At 42.3% G+C, this 20,043-nt stretch overlaps 1 protein-coding gene across 8 annotated transcripts in view; it reads right to left on the bottom strand.

Annotated features, from left to right (window-relative positions):
* DNM2 (dynamin 2) overlaps window positions 1-18,299 on the bottom strand; it is an 80,860-nt gene extending 62,561 nt beyond the window's left edge. For 4 of the 8 annotated variants that reach the window (XM_063119053.1, XM_063119054.1, XM_063119058.1 and 1 more), the window contains exons 1-2: window positions 18,052-18,298; window positions 51-124 (exon numbers count right to left, since the gene is read on the bottom strand). In XM_063119053.1, coding sequence (XP_062975123.1) covers window positions 51-124; window positions 18,052-18,212 — 235 coding nt within the window. In that variant the 5' untranslated portion in view covers window positions 18,213-18,298. Of the gene's footprint in view, window positions 1-50; window positions 125-18,051 lie in introns of all 8 variants that reach the window. The other 4 variants (XM_063119057.1, XM_063119056.1, XM_063119055.1 and 1 more) reach the window with 3 other exon arrangements.
* Window positions 18,300-20,043: the final 1,744 nt, after the last annotated feature.

Here is a 20,043-nt window from a genome sequence, read left to right as displayed (position 1 = left end):
GAACAAGCTGACACCTACACAGGAACTTGAGTCACAATAGGATCACATACCTGTTTTAGAGAAGATAAGCTGAAGGATGAGGGGTCGTCTGGTAACAATTCCAGAGCCGCGAGGCAAGAAATCTCTGCAAAATATTTTTACAAGACAATGTTACTTCAATGGCTCAACACAGATATTACAATCAGGAGGATTTACAAACAAGACGTTTTAAATCCTATTACATACTTGATAAATTTCAACTAGAGTCTCATATTCATAGAGTTTGATAACAAAGTGGCATATTTTGTAAGACCATGAAAAGGAAGACAAGGAGGAAATAAGTTTGCAGGAAACTGGACAGTATATATATAATAAAATTATTGAAAATATACAAGATATACAATAATAATAATCAACAAAACAACACAAGAAACAAAAAGAGGGGGGAAAAAGAAAAAGGAAAAACAGGAAAGAAAAATAGGGAAAGGAAAAAGAAAACAATATTCCATTATAATTCAAACAACATACGGAGATTTAGCACAAAATATGGTCATATGAAATAAAGTAAAAAACTCTGAGGTGTATTACAAATGCAAATGTAAACATGGATGTTATATTAAAAGGAATGATTATGTTTTATGTAGACCAAATATTCCTGGAAGCTTTTGGGACTGGATGTATGTACGTATGTAATAAAAGTCCCCCACTCAGCAGCAAACGTATCTGATTTTTTTTCTCCTTTTGCTATACATAACTTTTGAGTTAATTTTTCTATTAGTGCTACTTCCCATACCTTATTATACCATTTAGTTACTGAGATTCCTTGTAGATATTTCCAATATCTGGCTATAAGCACTCGAGCTGTTATTAGGAGGTATTCAGCTAATTTCTTATGTAATAGGTCTTTCTGCTATCCATGGAATAAGTTTTAAAGTGCCTGTTCTGGAGATTTAATTATTGTTGTTCCCATTATGTTTGAAATTTCCAAAAAGGCTTGGTACCAAAAATCTGAGACCTTTTTACAGTCCCACCACATATGTATGGAAGACCCCACTGTATCACTTTATTTATTTATATTTATACCCCGCTCCTCAGCCAAAAAAGGCTCTCAGAGCGGCTTACACTTAGCAAAAAAGACAGTCCTTGTCCTCAGGCTTACAGTCTAATAAAGACATGACACACAATGACAAACCCATTTTGAGCTATTTTTATTGATGTTTCTCGAAACATGGCTGATGTGGACTTATAGGGAAATTGCATCCAAAGAGAAGACCATTCCTCCTCTTTGATTTCAATATTCCAGTCTCTTTCCCATCCTTTCTTCAGATTATTCATAGAGCCCATATTTATGTTCAATAAAATAGTACAAATCATGGAGATTAATCCCTTTTCCGTATCTATAGAGCTTACTATCAGGCTTTCAAACTGCGTAAGGGGCCTGATTCCTTGTTCTTTAATATTGGGTTGTCTTATAAAGGTACCACATTAGCCAGTTTGTGTTATATTGTTGTAATCGGATTCTCCAAGTCTCTTGTGTTATTGGTTGCATGTTTTCATAATAATCTCTTAGTCTATATAGCTTCTGTTCTTGAAGTGGTTTTACCTTAATTTTCCTATCTTTGTTTTTAAGCTCAGGATGAATATGGATCGGAGTCAAAAGTGATGTTCCTGGTATTAATTGTTCTTTACGACATTTCCAGATCCTAAAAATTTAGAGCATACCTGAGTTTTGGTTCATTAAACTCTTTTAAAGTTCCTTTTTAACAAATGGAATGGAATGGGCATCTTCTTGGTTTGATAAAGCCACTTCAATAGTTGACCAATGGTTATTTTGATTATCAGCCATAAATGTCAACAGATGTCGAAGCTGTTAAGCTTCATAGTACAGTCGTAGTTGTGGGATACTCCACCCTCCCTCTGTTATCGGTCTATATCAAAATGTCTTTGACAACCGAGGTTTCTTGCTTTTGAAAATAAATGTTTCACTCCTAGCCTGCCATCTTTTAAAGCATCCAATTAGTATTTCCAAAGGGAGTACATAAAAAAGATATGTAAGTTTAGGGAGGATCATCATTTTAACTACCGAAATCTGGCTTGAAAGAGATAAGTTTAAACGCTCCCATCTTTTTATATTGACAATATTTTTCCCCACAGCATTCCATAATTAACCTTATAAAGCTTGTGTATGTTTCTAGGTATATGGTACGCCAAGATATCTAAAAGAAGAATGTACCAATGGTATTTTGATTGTTTAGATATACTCAATTGAGTGTTACCATAGGAGGGATATTGAAACATAATAAATCAGATTTATTGTAGTTCACTTTTAGTCCTGCAACTTCCTGAAAAGACTGCAATTCTGCAAGTAAATATGGGATGGCCTGAGATGGATTACTAAGCATTAGACTTGTGTTGTCGGCATACATGCTTAATAGATGGGCCTGTTCTTTAATTTGCATTCCTACAATATTGAGATGTTGCCATAGTTTATTCGCTAAGAATTCTATTACTAATGTGAAAAGTAAAGGAGGGAGAGGGGACAACCTTGTTTTATTCCAGAATATAGATTAATAGTCCAGGAAAGGGAGTTATTAATTTTGATTTTAGCTGCTGTTGGGGCATAAATTGTGTTTATATCAATGAGAATTTTTATGATATATTGGTATGATAATGGTACATACAATTCAACATTACTTTCCTAGTTTTTTCACTACCAATGATAGACCCTTCCTTTTACATTGTTTTTGAATTTGCTGGCTTGCTGGAGGGCTAAAATAACCCTCATATAATCCATGGGCTATTGTAGGTGAACCACCCAATTTTCAGTTCTCCTTCCAACAGCTATCCTATCCACATCAATATAATGAAACACATTTTCACTGCATTTCAGATATTATCACACACATTCTTCTACAATGAAACTGAGCTCCTAAGGTGTTACAATATTACATTTGGTGCTCTCTGAGGGAAAAGCTAAGAATCAATGGGCTTATCCAGCAATACGTGTCCCCAAATCTTTAAAACTGATCGTCTTCCTAGCTGGCAGAGCTACTACAATACTTTGAAAATATTTCGTCTGTGTCAATCTCCTCCTCCCCTATATCTCAGCTTTAAAACCTCTCGCTCTTTAGCAAATACAGTTTGGTTTTCTCAAGCCTCCTAGAATCCACACACTGATCAGAAAAGTATTTTTGACTGCAGGATAAAGGATGTCATAAACAGCTGTTTTGAGTGGACAATTCGAGTTCCCTTGCAACTAGAAAGGTAGTTGGGGGGGAAACACAACTGTATCCCCCTACACTGGATGCGTTAGCTGGGGCAAAGATGCCAAGCTTTCCCACAAATATTGTTACAACTGCACATTCACTACACAGAACCAGTCACTAGGAAAGATCCTGCCAAAACGTATTTGTCACACCTTTTGCTCCAAGACTCTTAAGTGTTTTCAGATGTTTCTCCAACAGAATAAGGTCTCTAATTTTAAATAAGCAGCAAGGACAAAGCACTTGGCAACTTGCCTTTCAGAGTCACTCCCTATCCTCTCCCACTGAGCGCATAGTGTCCTGTGCAGTTCCATTGTGAGAGACTTTGTTGCCTAAGAGTCTGCTGCTTAGAAAAACGTTCCAGTTGCCTTCTAGAGCGGGAGGGGATACACTGAAGTCGCTACAGTATTCAGGTGAAACATGAACAAGAGATGGAAAGTGAGCTAAGTATTATGTTCTCTTGCCAAAGTGCATCAGATCCTTGTAAGTGAAGTGGAAATTTTTCCACTTTTAGAAACGTATTATTTTATAGAATTACTTAGGGCAGTATCCAATGCTGGCAGTCCACCACTGCTGAACACATTGTGCTAGTGAAAACAAACACCAGTGCATTGAGGAGCTGGTGCTTGCTAGTTCAACCCTGGAAACTAGCGCTTCCAGAACTTGTGCTCCTGCAAGTTCTGCTGACTTGTCCCATTCTGGAAACACTGATTTGGGCTAGGTCTTGGTTCTGCTAGCTGGTCATGGCGCTGTTTGTTTCGCTAGCGCCATGGCAGAGTTGGATACTGCCCTGAGTAACGTAATAAATGGATACAATATCAGTCAACTGAGCAAGTAGAATGAATATGATGCTAGTCAAAGCTAAGACCTAAGCTGCTATTCATTTTTTTCAGGTGGCTATCCTTAGGGTGCATTTGTACACACTGCTCTTCAGACATGCTAAATATAGTATGTTACCGGTTTTCAGAGTCTTTATGTTTTCTCTTAAAATCTAAATAATATAAGGAAAGTAAATGCAAAGAACCATCTCACCACAAGCTGCAACAACTTTTGGGACTAGGAACTTAGGAGGCAGGCTCCTGCTACCTGGGATACTGTCCATCTGATCCAGCCAGGAGAGGAAGTGCTGCAAAGCAAGGGCCCAATCAGTGGCTGTGTTGTCCTGCCTCGTGGGGGTTTACCTAGCCTGCGGAACCTTCCAACTGCCTCCTAGCACAGCCTTCCTCAACCTGGGGCGCTCCAGATGTGTTGGACTACAACTCTATTGTAGGACAACCCTATTTCAATGGCAAAGTAGAGAATCTCAGGATTTCCCAAAACACAATTTGAGAAGCATTTGAATCATATAGTGCAACATGGTTAAGGGGTTCCACAATGCAGGGGTCAAAACAGGTAAGGCCCAACTCCATTCAACAACTCATGTTCCAGGACAGAGCGGCTAAAAGCCCAAGATGATCACAAGAACATCTTCATTTGATATCACTGACCATGGCATCCTTTTGCAATGGTTAGCTCAGAGAGTCATTCCAAAAGGTGCTGCTGCAAGTTTTTGGCTCTCAGGATGCTCCAAGGATCCATCTCGTCTCCCAAACCTTTTAACATCCACTTAAAGCTGTAGGGTGAGATCATCCAGAGGTTTCGACTGAAATATGTTCAGTATGCTGATGACACATAGTGCTCACTCATTTCCATCCCCTGGTAGTGGAAATTCTGAACTGATTCCTGTGCTCAGCTTTTGGTGTGGATAAAGGCAAACAAATTTAACCACAGGGATTCTGTTGATCTGGGTGGAGGTATACAATCTGTCTGAGAAGCGGCTGCACTCCCTTGAAGGACTAACTATGCCATTTCAACATGCTCCTGGACCAGGCATTGACCAAGAATGCTCAGGTGACATCACTAGCTAGGAGCACATCTTTCAAGCTTGATCTGGTTTGACAGCAAACATAGATAAAATCAGGCCTGGCCTCAGATACTCATGCCCTAAATATGTTTAGACTAAAGTACTGCAATGCACTTTATGTGACACTTCCCTTAAGGACAGTTTTAAAAAAACTGCATTTGGTACAAGATGAAGCTGCCAGAATGTTGCCTGGAGTATGATAATCAGAATGTATTACTCAGATCTTATGATTACCTATTTGTTGCTGGGTTAGATTTGAAGTAATGGTTCTAAGCTTTAAAGCCCTTCCTCTTTAAGGACTGCCTTTGCCCATATTACATTTCCTATGCCTTAAAATGAGTTTTGGAGTGCAGCTCTCTAACCTTTATCTCCAAAACACAGGGTCCACGGGTACCAGAGATAAGGCCTTCCCAGCTATGACACCACAGTTATGGACCAGCTGTAAAGACTTTTGTGGGGGGCAGGCATTAAATTAATCGTTTCTCTGCTGATTTTAATTGTTTTCGTGTTTTACTGATATTTCATTTTCTTATAATGGTTTTTAATATTTGTATTAATGTTCTTATTGTATCCATTTTCATTTAGAAAAGCAGGATAAAAATAAATGAAGGAAACTATAACCAGCCTTCCTCAAAGACAATGGCCAGGCAACATTATACAATGGATCTGTGGTCCTATTTGAGTAAGTTACTACTCTGTACATTTGCTACTCAGGGATCAGAAGTGCTGACCAGCAACATATTTAATGCCTTTACATATTTCATGCCAGTTAGATTTTAATTTGCTTTCTTTAAACTACAACTCCTGCAGAGATGACACAATCTGCCTTTGAAATTCCCTTCGCTTTCAAAAGCAGTTTATTGCTATAAACAAGACTAGCAGCCCTGAACAGGCAGGACTAGTTGCTGCTGCTGTTATAAAAAAATGTCCTTGGACCAGGCGAACTAGTTGCACGGTTGTTTGGATCATGCTTTAGCACTTAATAAGTTATTCAGTGAACCAGATCAGCCAAGCACTGACTACAAGTTGCAGAACTCCATTTCACCAAAGTAATGGAATGATATGCTAGGTTTTTCCCAGACCAATACTGGGTTACAACAAGACAATACCCAGATGCAGCCCTTGCTGATCCTTGAAAGCCATGACAGGACCACCCATTCCCATGAAAGAAGGACCAAAACTGTGTCACAAAAATGAGGATTCCCATCTCCACTTTACATTCACATACAGAAATCATGTTGGACTTCAGCACTCAAGAAGTCTACCTGTACAAGCACCTTACCACCTGAAGGATTCCTCGGAGAGATGGAAGTGAGAATTAAACTACATCTCTGTGCAATCACGAGTGGTAAAAATCAGGGATGAGCTAAATAAAAAACGTTCTGAAGAAACGTAAGCTAACTTACAGTTTAACAAATAAAAGCTATCACTTATTTTAGAAGGAAGTGTGCTCACTCTCATATTCCGTTACAAAACAAACAAACAAGTATACCTCAAGTCCACTATAAGCTCTGCTCCCATCAGTTAATCAACTAAAACATTACTTGATTGGCAGTCCTACTGGAAACCATTTGATAAAGTCATGGCAAAGGCAACAGAAGTGTTTAGCAAGTGGCTAATGAGTATACAAAACAGGAAGTATAATCACAGTGAATCAGCGGAAGAGGACCAAAGCCCTACATTGCACAATGTGAAAACAATTAAGCTTTACAACATAACTGGCAGACTACTGCAACTGAGGTCAAAGGATAACTTGGTTTGGTCACACATGAGAATGAAGGAAGACATTCTTTATTATAGTTTCATGGCACATTGCACTGTGGCTTTAACAAGTGGCTGCTTCATGGAAAGAGAAGGAAACATCCACTCTGCAAATAAAATAAACAAAGCTGTACATAGCACGGAGGACAGACCATTCCTCCACTGGATGGAAATGGCAGTGTCTGTGTAGTTAACACACCAAGGGCAACTCTGCAGCTCAGGCATACTTACCTCACACAAAGCATGAAATAGGAATCTTACCATTTGTACGAATAGCAAACTAATTCTTTGAGCGTAGATCCTTAAGTAGCCAAAAAGGCACCATCCACACACAAGAGGGAGGTATAAGCAGACTTAATAGCAGTTAAATTAGGTTGCCACACACACACTTTGCAGTCCTCAAATTGAGTGGAAGCAGGCAATGGCATTTTTACATTTCCTTTGCATGCACAGCTATCTGGTCTCTCTCACCTCCCACTTCCCACCACAGAAAAGGTGAAAAAAGGCCCTAATAGATCTGCTGTAGGGAAGAGAAGTTAACAGAAAAGGCAAATTTCTTTTGTGCTGCTGAAAACAAAATTAGATTCTATTGAATTGTGGCCTGAAACAGACAAACAAAAGAGTAGTGGAGGTTCCAGATAAGAGCGGAACTGGGTCCCAGATGTCAGACTTGGCTTCAGTGAAGTTGAAAGCAGGGGAGGCAAAAGAGTGGGAAAAGCGGTCTGTTGTCAGCAGTCTCTGGTCTCCCAGCTGATCTCTTCTTTAGCCAGAGGTGGATGGTGATATACAAGCAAAAATTCCAGCTCAAAGTCCTTCATGTCACCAAGCAGCATAGGTGTAACATGGCTGAGCTCCAGCATTCAATGACCTGGTTCACATGTAATGGCAACCCACCCATTTAAAAATGGACGGTTTATCGGGAGCAAGTGGGAGGGAGCAGGCATGCTGCCTGCGGCACAACCATTTCTTCCGCTTTATCGCACAACCCATGATAGACTCCCCTGTAGGTCATGTGAACCAAGACCACTGGGTTGTTTAGGGGCGAAACAATTCAGCAGTTAGCCCATGCTTTGTTGGCGTCATGGAAACAGAACCAAGGTGACAGAGGAAGTAAAATAATGGAAGAACGCAACAAAACACAAAATTGACTGCAAATTAAACTGAGCTCTTCCCCACATGGCCTAGGATGGGTTTCTTCAAAAGTTAGCCAAGGCTCTACTATAACTCCATTTGTCTAGGACCATTGTCTGTTTAGCAGAGGCAGCTCTCCATCGTGAGCCAATGTGTTGCAGAGTAGGAACCTGGTGCCCTCAATATCTTTTGGAGTATAACTCACATAAGCCCCAGCCAGCAGGGCCAATGGTAAGGGGCTCTGGGAGTTGCAGGGTGGATAAAAAATCAATGGTTTCTTTTTGAAAAAATGGATTTTTTAATTTAAATTGGATTTTTTAAATTTAAAATAGATTTTTTGATTTAAATTGATTTTTTTGATTTAAATTGGATTTTTTTAATTTAAATTGGATTTTTTTAATGCTTTTTGAGGAAAAAACTATCTAAATATAGTTTTCTATTTAAGATACATTACAGTCCAAAGGTTATTCATCATGAAATAAGGATTAGATTTTAAGGTGTAGTCCAAAAATTAGGAGGGTACCACCTTGCCTATACCTACCATAGAGGATCCACTATTGGGAGAGTGGTGGAGCATTGTGCTCAGCCAGCCAGCCTTTTGCCACAGCAAAACTCTCCCATATTTCCCTAGGTCCCAATATGCACACATATCCTGATAAGGCCTGCCAGGAATATTTTCCCATTACAATGTTTGGCTAAATTCTGTTTATTCATCTTTTTCTGCCCAATATGACCTGGGTATTATTCCCTCTTCTGCTGATGTTTCGCCACAGATTTCTATTGGTTACTGTTTCTGCATTATTAGTTTAGTAGGGTTAGGCAAGCCTAGCTATTAACAGTTTGTTTAAGTAACAGAATGACGTCACAATGGTATGCAGCCATCTGTTATGGGTACACATTGATACTATGGGTGTAGACAAAGCCAACTGAGGGAATACAACATGGACAAGAGAATCAATGTAAGCGAATAGGTGAACATTCTCATAGGAAAAGTTGTTATTATTACTACTACAACAACAACAACAACAACAACAACATTTCTATACCTCCCCATAGCCTAAGTTCTCTGGGCAGTTTTCTAAAGCTGAAAGAAAGGGGAACATGACAGTGTCAACGCTGCTCTGAGTAACAGTGAGCACTTTTGCCTCAGCCCCAGGAGTTCCTAGTCAGTCTGCACTGGAAGTACTTACCACCCCCTCACTTCCATCGCTGACTGTGCAACTCTATTTCCTAGCAGAATTGACTTGCGTATTTCATAAGAATACAGATTCTCATGATACTGAACATAAGAAATGGCCTCATACACAGTCAACCAATGGTCCACTTAGCATAGTATTATCAACACTAGCTCGTCAAGATCTCCAGAAGAGGTCTTTCTGAGCCTTGTTACTTAGAATCCTTCTACTGGAGATGCTAGGATTGAACATATACATGCACAATATATGTACTTACTCTGAGGCAAAGCCCTTTCTCAACGTTGCTGGGCTCTTGCCGGATTGCCCTAGCATGAAATATTCACAGTCCTGGTACTCACCCCAAAGCATGTATTTGGTGACTTGATTTACAAGTTTTGTCAGTATTAATCAGCCTATTAAAGATTACATAAAGGTGCTTAGTTCTAAGCCATTGTCATCTGCTTTACCTCACCTATAAAATGTTATCAGACAACAGCCCAGGTAGAGGGGGGAAATCCCTCACAATACCCAGGACCACGAGAGTACTAACTTCATGTCCCAGCTAGTTAGAGTCTAAAATCATCATTGGCTGAACATAACTTCTATTTAATTAAGTGTCATGTTAATAATGCTCCGAGTGTGTCTACTAGAGCTGCTACAGAGCCCCTGATCATTTATAACAGTTGGGTCAATTCAATTCCACATCTGATAGGCAACTATCATAGAATCATAGAATAGTAGAGTTGGAAGGGACCTATAAGGCCATCGAGTCCAACCCCCTGAATGCAGGCTGGGAGAAAGTGAGGCCAGGCCTACAGGCAACTACAAGCACTAGCACTCCTCTAATCAAACAGGTGCTAAGCAGGAGGAGGCTTACTCCAGTTAATTAAAAGCAGTATTTTCCACCAGCAGTAGCTTCCTTAAGTACCAGCTAAAATTAATCTGAAGCCACTAAAAGTCAGGAAAACAAGGCTGTGTTATCCTAGTGCCTGAGGAACAAATATGGTACTAGATAAACTGACAGGGTGTGCGTGTTCCATAGCAGAGGCACTAACATGAAGGCAGATCCTTGGCCCTCAACCCAGAAGGTGGAGACACCAAGAGTCTGGCCTCTATTATCTTAGCAGCCAGGCAGATTCATATGGGAGTAGGCAGTTCTTCAAATATTCCGGTCTCAGACCTTCCCAAAGAGAAGAAACATTCTAGTTCGATTGTATTTATTCATTTTCAACCCACCCTTTCTCCAAAGAACTCAAGGCACCATACAAGGTTTTTCCCAACTCCCAATTTTATCCTCACGTCAACCTTGCAAGGTATGTTAGGCTAGGGCAGTGTGACTAGCCTAAGGCCACCAAGTAAGCTTCTTGGTTGAGTAAGGATTTGAACTTCGGTCGCCCCGGTCCTAGTCAAATGCTCTAACTACTACATCACACTAGCACTTAAACTGTCTCTCTCAGGGCAACTACCAGTTGCTTAGGCTTTACTAAATTACAAAGCATGTTTCCTTTTAGACAAACTTAGTAGCCAATAGTATTGAGAAAGCCAAACTGTAGCCATTTAAACCATGGTTGGTTCAAGCACCAAAGAGCAAAAAATAATTACATGTCCTCACCAATTTGTTTTATGTATAACATCCTTGGAGAAGTAAAGATACAGCAACTAAGGCCACACTTTTGTTAAGAGTTTTGAAGCTCTAGCTTAGAGCAGCCTTCTCCCCCACCCCACTCTCAAAAACGGTTTTAGGGAGTAGTTGTCCACCATCCACTTGAATCTCCCTCCTCCATTTACTACTTCTTGCCTCATACATTGCACACTTCCCCCCCCCCTTGGACTTTCTATCCTCAAGGTTGAGGAAGGAGTCAAATGGATAGCTACCAATTTTGCTGTGCTGTTTTGCACTGACCAATGCTAACAGCATCCAATTTACTTTGTACACAATCTCCACAACTATCCTTGCATTAAACTGTGTACAAAAGCTATGGCAGGTCTCTTTTACTTCTTTCGTGAGAAGAAAAGAAACAGTCGTCTTTCTATTCACAGAACTCCCTTTCTTAGTTAGAGCCCACAAGGCTGGAAACAAGACAGCCCTATGGGTCAAGCAGCTTTCAGAAGGCAGTGTGCACTTTATTCCCTCCTTCTTGAAAGGGAAAGAGAGAAAGAGTGCTCCATAGTCAGTTTACAGAACACAATCCTATTTAAAACATGGCTGTTTAAAACATGATGTGGGACAGTTCTTTCTCTCTTATCCCCAGAATTCTGACATGGAGCGGACAACTGGCTTGTGAAGGCAATAGGCAGAATAGCTGTTCCCCTCTTGCTTTCAGGAAAGGGATGGGGAGAAGAGTGTCCTGCACTTTCAAAATACAGTCCCTCTATCCTCAAAGCATGGAACTCTCTCACCCACACACTCTTTGTGCAAAAAGAAAGGGGGGGGGGAGAAACAAATCTCACCTGCTGCCTTCCCATTCCAAAGAGCTCTGGACTCCGAAGGCAGCACATGGAGCGATTCTTTTTCCACTTCCAGAACATGCACAGACACAGATGAGCAGCATGCAGACAGCTGCCTTTTCTTACCAAACCTTAAAGCATCTTTACGGGTACATGGAAAAATGAGGGCTGATCTGGTCAATGCTTAATGCTCTACAGGTTTTTAGAAGGCATGGGGAAGGTCAGACTTACAGGTTCTGCTTTGATTTTTTTTTAGGAATCCTGAGGTCCACCAACTAGTGCTAGATGCAAAATTGGGGAACAGCGGATGGAGCCAATTATCTGTTGTGCCCCAAGTAACATTCTGGGATGACTCCGCATGCCTAAATTCAAATCTACATCTGAATTACTACAGATCAGGAATTCTAACAGCCTAATTGAGATGGGGGGGGGGGGAGAATACACTTTTGTGGCTGCTTTAAATATTTAAGAGCCAAAAACTTTGCATGATATAACCACACAATCCACCAGTACCTCATATTTAAGCTTATAGAATTAACTATCCACCAGTAATAAGCCTATAGTTACTAATAATCATTTAGACCACCATTCTGAAGCATAATATTAATGCCACAAAGTAGGAATGAAAGTGGTGTGATGGCTGGGATGCTGCACCCTTGGTGAAGCTAAGTAGGTCTACGCCTGGTCAAGTTTCTGAAGGGTGACTACCTTCTTCATTGAGCAGGGGGTTGGACTCGATGGCCTTGTAAACCCTTCCAACTCTACTATTCTATGATTCTAAAGAGATCATGGAACTTTACCTTAAGGCACAAACTGAAGGAAAAACACATTGCTAACCTCCCCTATGAAAGGGATCTTATGAAGATTTAACAGTTTTGAATTACAAGGTAATTATCAACAACTCTATTATAAATTAAAACCTGCCAACATTTCTATTCAAAGGGTTTTTCAAAGATAGTTACTTAAGCTTATATTATAATGGTAGATTAAATAAATCCATTTAAACAGGTGAAACTTTTTGTTCAGCGAAACAAAAAGATTTCAGTAGCTTGAAAGTGGCATGTTATTAATAAGACTGGACTTGAGCAATTCTGAAGCTGTCGGAATAAGAGAGTTCATTTAATAACTGCTCCAAAGAGACCCTTTTTCCCTAGAAAATATAAAGGGAAAGGAAGAAGGGCAGGCAAGCTTGCAGGAGCCAGCACAGTTAAAGGAAATGCAGCAAATTATAAATGACTTAAAACCCATGTTCAAGAGTGATGATACTCTTGAGAGTAACAGTGCATTGAAATAAGAGAATCCAATTTGAACTGGCAACCAAATGAGTTCAAGGCACAAGACTCTGCAACAAACCCAACTGCCAGTAAGACCTTTGATTAACCCTAAGAACATTCTTATAGTACCTAAAATGCAATTAGTCAAGGAGATTTTACATGTTTTCAGATTATTTGTGGGGGGGGGATTTCTTTACTTAGATGTTTTTTGATTTGCTGAATTCAAATCTGTCTATACCTAACTGATTTATTTTAGTATTGACCCTAAAACCAAGGATTGCTACCATGATCACTGATGCAAACTACTTAGTAGAAACCTGGCCTTAGAGCAACGCTGTTTAACCATGAAATGATTCTCCAAAGGCAGCTTTGGTGAATACACCAGCCTTCTGTGACACAGTGGGCCGGTTCACACAATCAAAATAAGCCATGGTAGCTAACTTAAATCACATGCCAGGAGCAATTGTCATAAACACTGCCTGGACACGGCTTGTCATACTACCTGAACTCAGGGGGCATTACTTATTAGAGGGAGAAACAACACTCCAATAACCTTACAATATCCCATAGTTTATTTTGTTCATGCGAACCAGGTCACCGAAGGTAAGCAGATGAAATTTTAAAAGGAAAAGCTGGTTACAAGTAACAGTCTGGGTCCGAAGTATCCATTTAAGGTGGCTCTCCCCTATGAACCACCCCATGTTTTATTATTTGATAAGGAAATCCTGCTCTGAATATGAGCAGTTGCTAACATTAGATAGACTTCAAGGACCATTTTTTTTTAGCGTGGGGTCCAGAATTCCAAAAATCCCCACTCCTTGGAGGATACATTGCAGGAGAATGAGGAGAAGGTCTGATGTTGTGAAAGAGAAGTTGGTAGGTTTGGTTTGTTCTTTAACTTTTACATTCTGCTTTTGAAAGTCTGGCTGGTATTTTAGGTATTATAGTATTTAGCACCACTGGGGCTATTCACACAACATGCTAACCCACAGTCAGAGGTTGAGTTTGGTTGTCTTGAACCATGGGTTGTTTGTTAAACTGTGAGTAAATGTGTTGCCTGAACGCAGCATGTTTTCCACAGGGTAGGTTAGTTTGTTGTCTGAATGCAGCCATGGTGGTCCGTTAACCATGCAGTATGGCTTGTCAACCACTTTGAACAACCCAACAACAAACTATAAGGTGGCTTATTCAAGAAAATAAGCCATACTGCATGGTTAAACATAGCTGCATTCAAACAAACCAGTCAACCACTGTATGTGAGTAAGTGTGTTGTGTGAACAGCCCCAATTAAACCACTTTTTCAATGGTTTAATTTTAAATAAATAAAGGTGCAATTCTATGCATCATTAAACAGCAAAGACTCCTACAACTCCCAGCATTCCCAAGCCAGCCGGTCTAAACATGGATAGGGCTGTGCCCTAAGCCGCCTTGGGAACCACTGGTTAAAATGCAATCTGGAAATACAGTATACAAATAAATAAATAATCTCTCATTAGGTTTCATCCCCACATGATTGCACATAGAAGAGTACATGAAGTCAGGTTAAACCTGCAACAACAATCACAGACAATCAGGCAATTAGGTACTCTTCAAGTATCAGTACAATTAGTCAAGCAGATTTTTTTAAAAGGTTCACTTAGTTTCAGATGCCTGCTCCCCACGTTTATGAAAATGAGATCTGATTTTATGAAATCTCTGGCTCATAAAGACATTTCAAAGTATCAACAGAATCACAATGATATGTATAAGTGTTTTGTGACTTTTTGCTTTAGGATGAGTTCTGATGCTATATTTCTGCACTCGCATCTTTAAGAAAAAGGAGCAGTTCAGGCAGGTGAGAATAATGAATCTGTCTCACGATGGAACAGTTAAAAACTAGCTTTACATACAGAACATGCAAAGCCCCCAAACAGAGTCACAACTGAACCTTCTAACACAATACAGACTTAGAATCACAGAATCAGAGTTGGAAGGGATATTGGAGACCATCAAGACCAAACCCCTGCTCAATGCAGGCTCTGCATTGCCGGGTGCAGGTAAAGCATCTCTGACAGATAGCCATCCAGCCTCTGCTTAAAGACTTCTGGTGAAGGCGGTAGCGCCAGCACTAGAGACTGCATCAATGGCGTAAGTGACACAGCATTCAGGAGTAAGCCCCATCAAGCTCAATGAGACTTATTCTCAAGTAAGTGTGTATAAAACTGCAGCCTTACTTACAGAATAGCAGAGTTGGAAGGGGCCTAAAAGGCCATCGAGTCCAACCCCCTGCTCAATGCAGGAATCCACCCTACAGCATCCCTGACAGGTGGTTGTCCAGCTGCCTCTTGAAGGCCTCTAGTGTGGGAGAGCCCACTCCCTAGGTAACTGGTTCCATTGTCGTACTGCTCTAACCGTCAGGAAGTTTTTCCTGATGTCCAGCCGGAATCTGGCTTTCTTTAACTTGAGCCCGTTATTCTGTGTCCTGCACTCTGGGATGATCAAGAAGAAATCCTCTGTGTGACAACTTAATGCAAGTTATTGGTCTGGATGATACAGTTATCATTGATGAACTGCTTTTGTACAAATGTAGACCACCTAGCATATAATTTTAATAATGTGCACAACATACAAAAATAGTACAATTTCAACAAAAAATAAATATTAAGTCGCTCAAAAGCAAAAAGATTCTTCAAAGTGGGTACCAGACATTTATGGTATGGGTCCTTGACTTAGTAAGTTGTACCCTGGCCAGCACACAACCCTGGAAAATGAAGCACTTTGAGTTGGCTTTCCAGGACATCCAAATAAAACATAAAATGCCTTAAGTGCAATTAAAGCATTCAGGGATTTCAATACTAAATCAAAATATACACCCAGCATGACAGCTATTGAACTACCGGTATCAGTGTATATTGAGGTGTATATTCAGTTTTATGTATTTTATACTTCTTGTTCCCTGCCTAGATCCAAACGGAGAGGTGGGTAAGAAATAAATTTATTATTATACAGGTTTTACTTCAAGATTTCAAAATCAATGTTTGCCAAGTATATGCAGATAGAAAACTTCACCAAGGTGTGTTCCTTTTCTGTCTCAATTACATTCCATCAACGTTTTCCTCACACAAACATGAGTGGAAAAAAACCAACCCTTGAGGTATAGTTCCCTAACCACACCTTAAACAGCAAATCTCAAGCGGCAGGTTTCGAAGACAAAGCAGATAAAGGGAATAAGAATCCAGAGGGTCGGGGAGAGGGTTTTTGTTTCGCTTTTCAGAGTAAAAAAGTCTTCAGGGCCTTCCTCAAAGCCGCCAATGATGCTACTGGATGTAGCGCAAAGCATCTGGAGAGCACGACGTTGCCTACCCTTAGCCTAGTTATGCGAGACTGTCCCCCATACAGCAACACCCCTAAGAAAGCTGGCACTGGGTGAGACTCCATGCCGGAGAGGCCGCTTCACTTGGCAACTGCAACATCAGTTGCAATCTGCACTCTTCAAATACTTAAAAAGTTGTCACACAGCGGAGGGCCGGGATCTCTTCTCGATCCTCCCAGAGTGCAGGACACGGAATAACGGGCTCAAGTTAAAGGAAGCCAGATTCCAGCTGGACATCAGGAAAAACTTCCTGACTGTTAGAGCAGTACGACAATGGAACCAGTTACCTAGGGAGGTTGTGGCCCCTTCCAACTCTGCGATTCTAGGATTCTATTATGCTTTAGGGTGGATTCCTGCATTGAGCAGGGGGTTGGACTCGATGGCCTTGTAGGCCCCTTCCAACTCTGTTATTCTATGATTCTATTATGCTTTAGGGTGGATTCCTGCATTGAGCAGGGGGTTGGACTCGATGGCCTTGTGGGCCCCTTCCAACTCTGTTATTCTATGATTCTATTATGCTTTAGGGTGGATTCCTGCATTGAGCAGGGGGTTGGACTCGATGGCCTTGTAGGCCCCTTCCAACTCTGTTATTCTAGGATTCTATTATGCTTTAGTGTGGATTCCTGCATTGAGCAGGGGGTTGGACTCGATGGCCTTGTGGGCCCCTTCCAACTCTGTTATTCTATGATTCTATTATGCTTTAGGGTGGATTCCTGCATTGAGCAGGGGGTTGGACTCGATGGCCTTGTGGGCCCCTTCCAACTCTGTTATTCTATGATTCTATTATGCTTTAGGGTGGATTCCTGCATTGAGCAGGGGGTTGGACTCGATGGCCTTGTGGGCCCCTTCCAACTCTGTTATTCTATGATTCTATTATGCTTTAGGGTGGATTCCTGCATTGAGCAGGGGGTTGGACTCGATGGCCTTGTAGGCCCCTTCCAACTCTGCGATTCTAGGATTCTATTATCCTTTAGTGTGGATTCCTGCATTGAGCAGGGGGTTGGACTCGATGGCCTTGCAGGCCCCTTCCAACTCTGCGATTCTATGATTCTATTATGCTTTAGGGTGGATTCCTGCACTGAGCAGGGGGTTGGACTCGATGGCCTTGCAGGCCCCTTCCAACTCTGCGATTCTATGAGTCTATGATCAAGCATGTGCATGGACTGGCCCAGCCAGAGATGCAACATCCATGACAGAAGATCACCTCCGGGACTATCGCTGTTTAGCGGAGTTTAGTCACCCTTCCAGCGGCTCGACATCCAATGATGAACGCGCAGGGCGCAACCGAGGCCCAGGTCTGCACCTGCTGCAGAAGGCAAGGCCGGGGGCCCAGAGGCGGCGCTGCCCGTCCCGACACCGCCGTGCCAGTGACCCGAGACTAGACCAGCCCAGGAGGAGCGGGGCAGGCGGCGTGTGGCCCCGAGGAAGCCCCCGCGGGCTGGGCGAGAAGGCGGCGGCCCCCCGGGCCCTCCGCCTCCAGGGCAACATCCCAGCCGCCCTCCGCCCAAGCCACCCGCCCGCTCGCTCGCTCGCTCCCTTCCGCCAGCTCTGGCTACGGCCTTTCTTCGAGCGCGCTTTACGCCTCTTGCTCAGCTAACGCCACTGGCGTAGAACGCGGCATTCACGGAACAGGGTGCACTTGGGCCAAGGGAGCGATTCACAGACGGCGCCGCTCTGTCAGAAGCGGCTTCCGGAAGGCCTTTGCGCAAACCGCTCTCCCCCCGCTTCCCTTCCCCTCTGCCGAGCGACTGACTGACTGACTGACCGGCCGACGAAGTTCTCGAGGACGGAGCTTTTCCCCGCGCTCTGACCGCCCACCACAGCGATTTGCGGCAGGTCGAGGTGGCAGCTCTGCCCGATCGAGCTGAAGGCGTCCTGCAGTTTGTTCACCAACGGAATCAGCTCCTCCATTCCTCGGTTGCCCATAGCAACGGCCGGTGGGGGGGGGCAGCTCTCCCCGCACGCCTCCTCTTCCCCTCACGGCCCCAGGCAACAACCACCAAACTTCCCCCTCAGGTTCTCCTCATCCGGCCTCAGCTACACCCCGCTCCGCACTTCGTCCCGCCTCACTTCTGCCAACCGCCACCGCTATTGCCCTTCGGAGCTGTCATTTCCTACTCTAGACCAATAGAAAAAGCAAATCTCGCAGACCATCCTACTGATAGGGTGGCGTCTATTTCCGGTCGGGATTCTAATTGGACAGCCTTACCTGCCATTCGACCATCCCCGGGGCTCTTCACCCAGTCAATGGATACCTTTAGGAGCGCGATCGTCTCCGTATAATCCCCACCTCGTATCACATTCTTGTTTTTAATTGGTTAAACTTCCTATCCATCACTTAAAAAAAAAAAAAATCGAGTCATCTAGCAAAACAACCAGCCCCACCCGCCGTACCACATTCGCTTTTGATTGGCCGGAGTTTTTGTCATACTGAACGAAGAGCCAATCGCTTTAGTAAAGATAACTTTGTTTAAGGGGTATTTTTTTTTCACGTGAACAATGACGTCATACGTGCCGCTTTCTCCGTCAATGTGCTAAAAATTGCATCCCTTTGTCTCGAGCTCTCAAGATTCATTTCCTCGCCAAATGCGTAGATGGCGTAGTCTTTTTTGTGTACCGCCCAGAGAGCTCCGGCTTTTGGGCGGTATAGAAATGTAATTAATTAATAAATAAATAAATAAATAAATAAATAAATAAATCTTTCCTTCTTCCCTACTGCTGCAGCGCGCCCGAGGTGGGGGCGGGGGCGGGGGGGGGGGGAATTACCTCACAAGAATTTTTCTACCTCAGCCTTCCTCAACCTGGGGCGCTCCAGATGTGTTGGACTACAACTCCCAGAATGCCCCAGCCATCGGCTGGGGCATTCTGGGAGATGCAGTCCAACACATCTGGAGCGCATTTTCCAACGGGACCTGGAGAAGAGTTCATGCATATATTTAATCTCCCATTAAAAGAGTCTATTTAATTGGATTTTTCCTCATTTTGGTATGAGGAAAAATGATTTTATTTTTAAATTGTAAAACAAGCATACCTGGCGATTCAGAAATCTCACGGTTTCCACTTGAATAAGAACAAAATGGGTGACAGCGTTGAACATCCTTAACATGGATGCAGGACAGGACATCGAATTTAGGGTGTGATCTTGTGCAAACTTTGTTGTTTATTCGTTCAGTCGCTTCCGACTCTTCGTGACTTCATGGACCAGCCCACGCCAGAGCTTTCTGTCGGCCGTTGCCACCCCCAGCTCCCCCAAGGTCAAGTCTGTCACCTCCAGAATATCCTCCATCCCTCTTGCCCTTGGTCGGCCCCTCTTCCTTTTGTCTTCCACTTTCCCTAGCATCAGCCTCTTCTCCAGGGAATCCTGTCTTCTCATTACGTGGCCAAAGTACTTCAGTTTTGCCTTTAATACCATTCCCTCAAGTGAGCAGTCTGGCTTTATTTCCTGGAGTATGGACTGGTTTGATCTTCTTGCAGTCCAAGGCACTCTCAGAATTTTCCTCCAACACCACAGTTCAAAAGCATCTATCTTCCTTCGCTCAGCCTTCCTTATGGTCCAGCTCTCACAGCCATAGGTTCCTACGGGGAATACCATTGCTTTAACTATGCGGACCTTTGTTGTCAGTGTGGTGTCTCTGCTCTTAACTATTTTATCAAGATTTGTCATTATGCAACTACATACTTCAAAAGCCTCAGTTTCAAATATCACAACATTCTAAAATTAAAAAAGGGAAAATAGCATCAGTTACACATAAATGTC

This window comes from Elgaria multicarinata, chromosome 3, assembly GCF_023053635.1.
Source record: "Elgaria multicarinata webbii isolate HBS135686 ecotype San Diego chromosome 3, rElgMul1.1.pri, whole genome shotgun sequence".
NCBI classification, from domain to species: Eukaryota; Metazoa; Chordata; class Lepidosauria; order Squamata; family Anguidae; genus Elgaria; species Elgaria multicarinata.
This window is presented reverse-complemented; position numbering and strand designations above follow the sequence as displayed.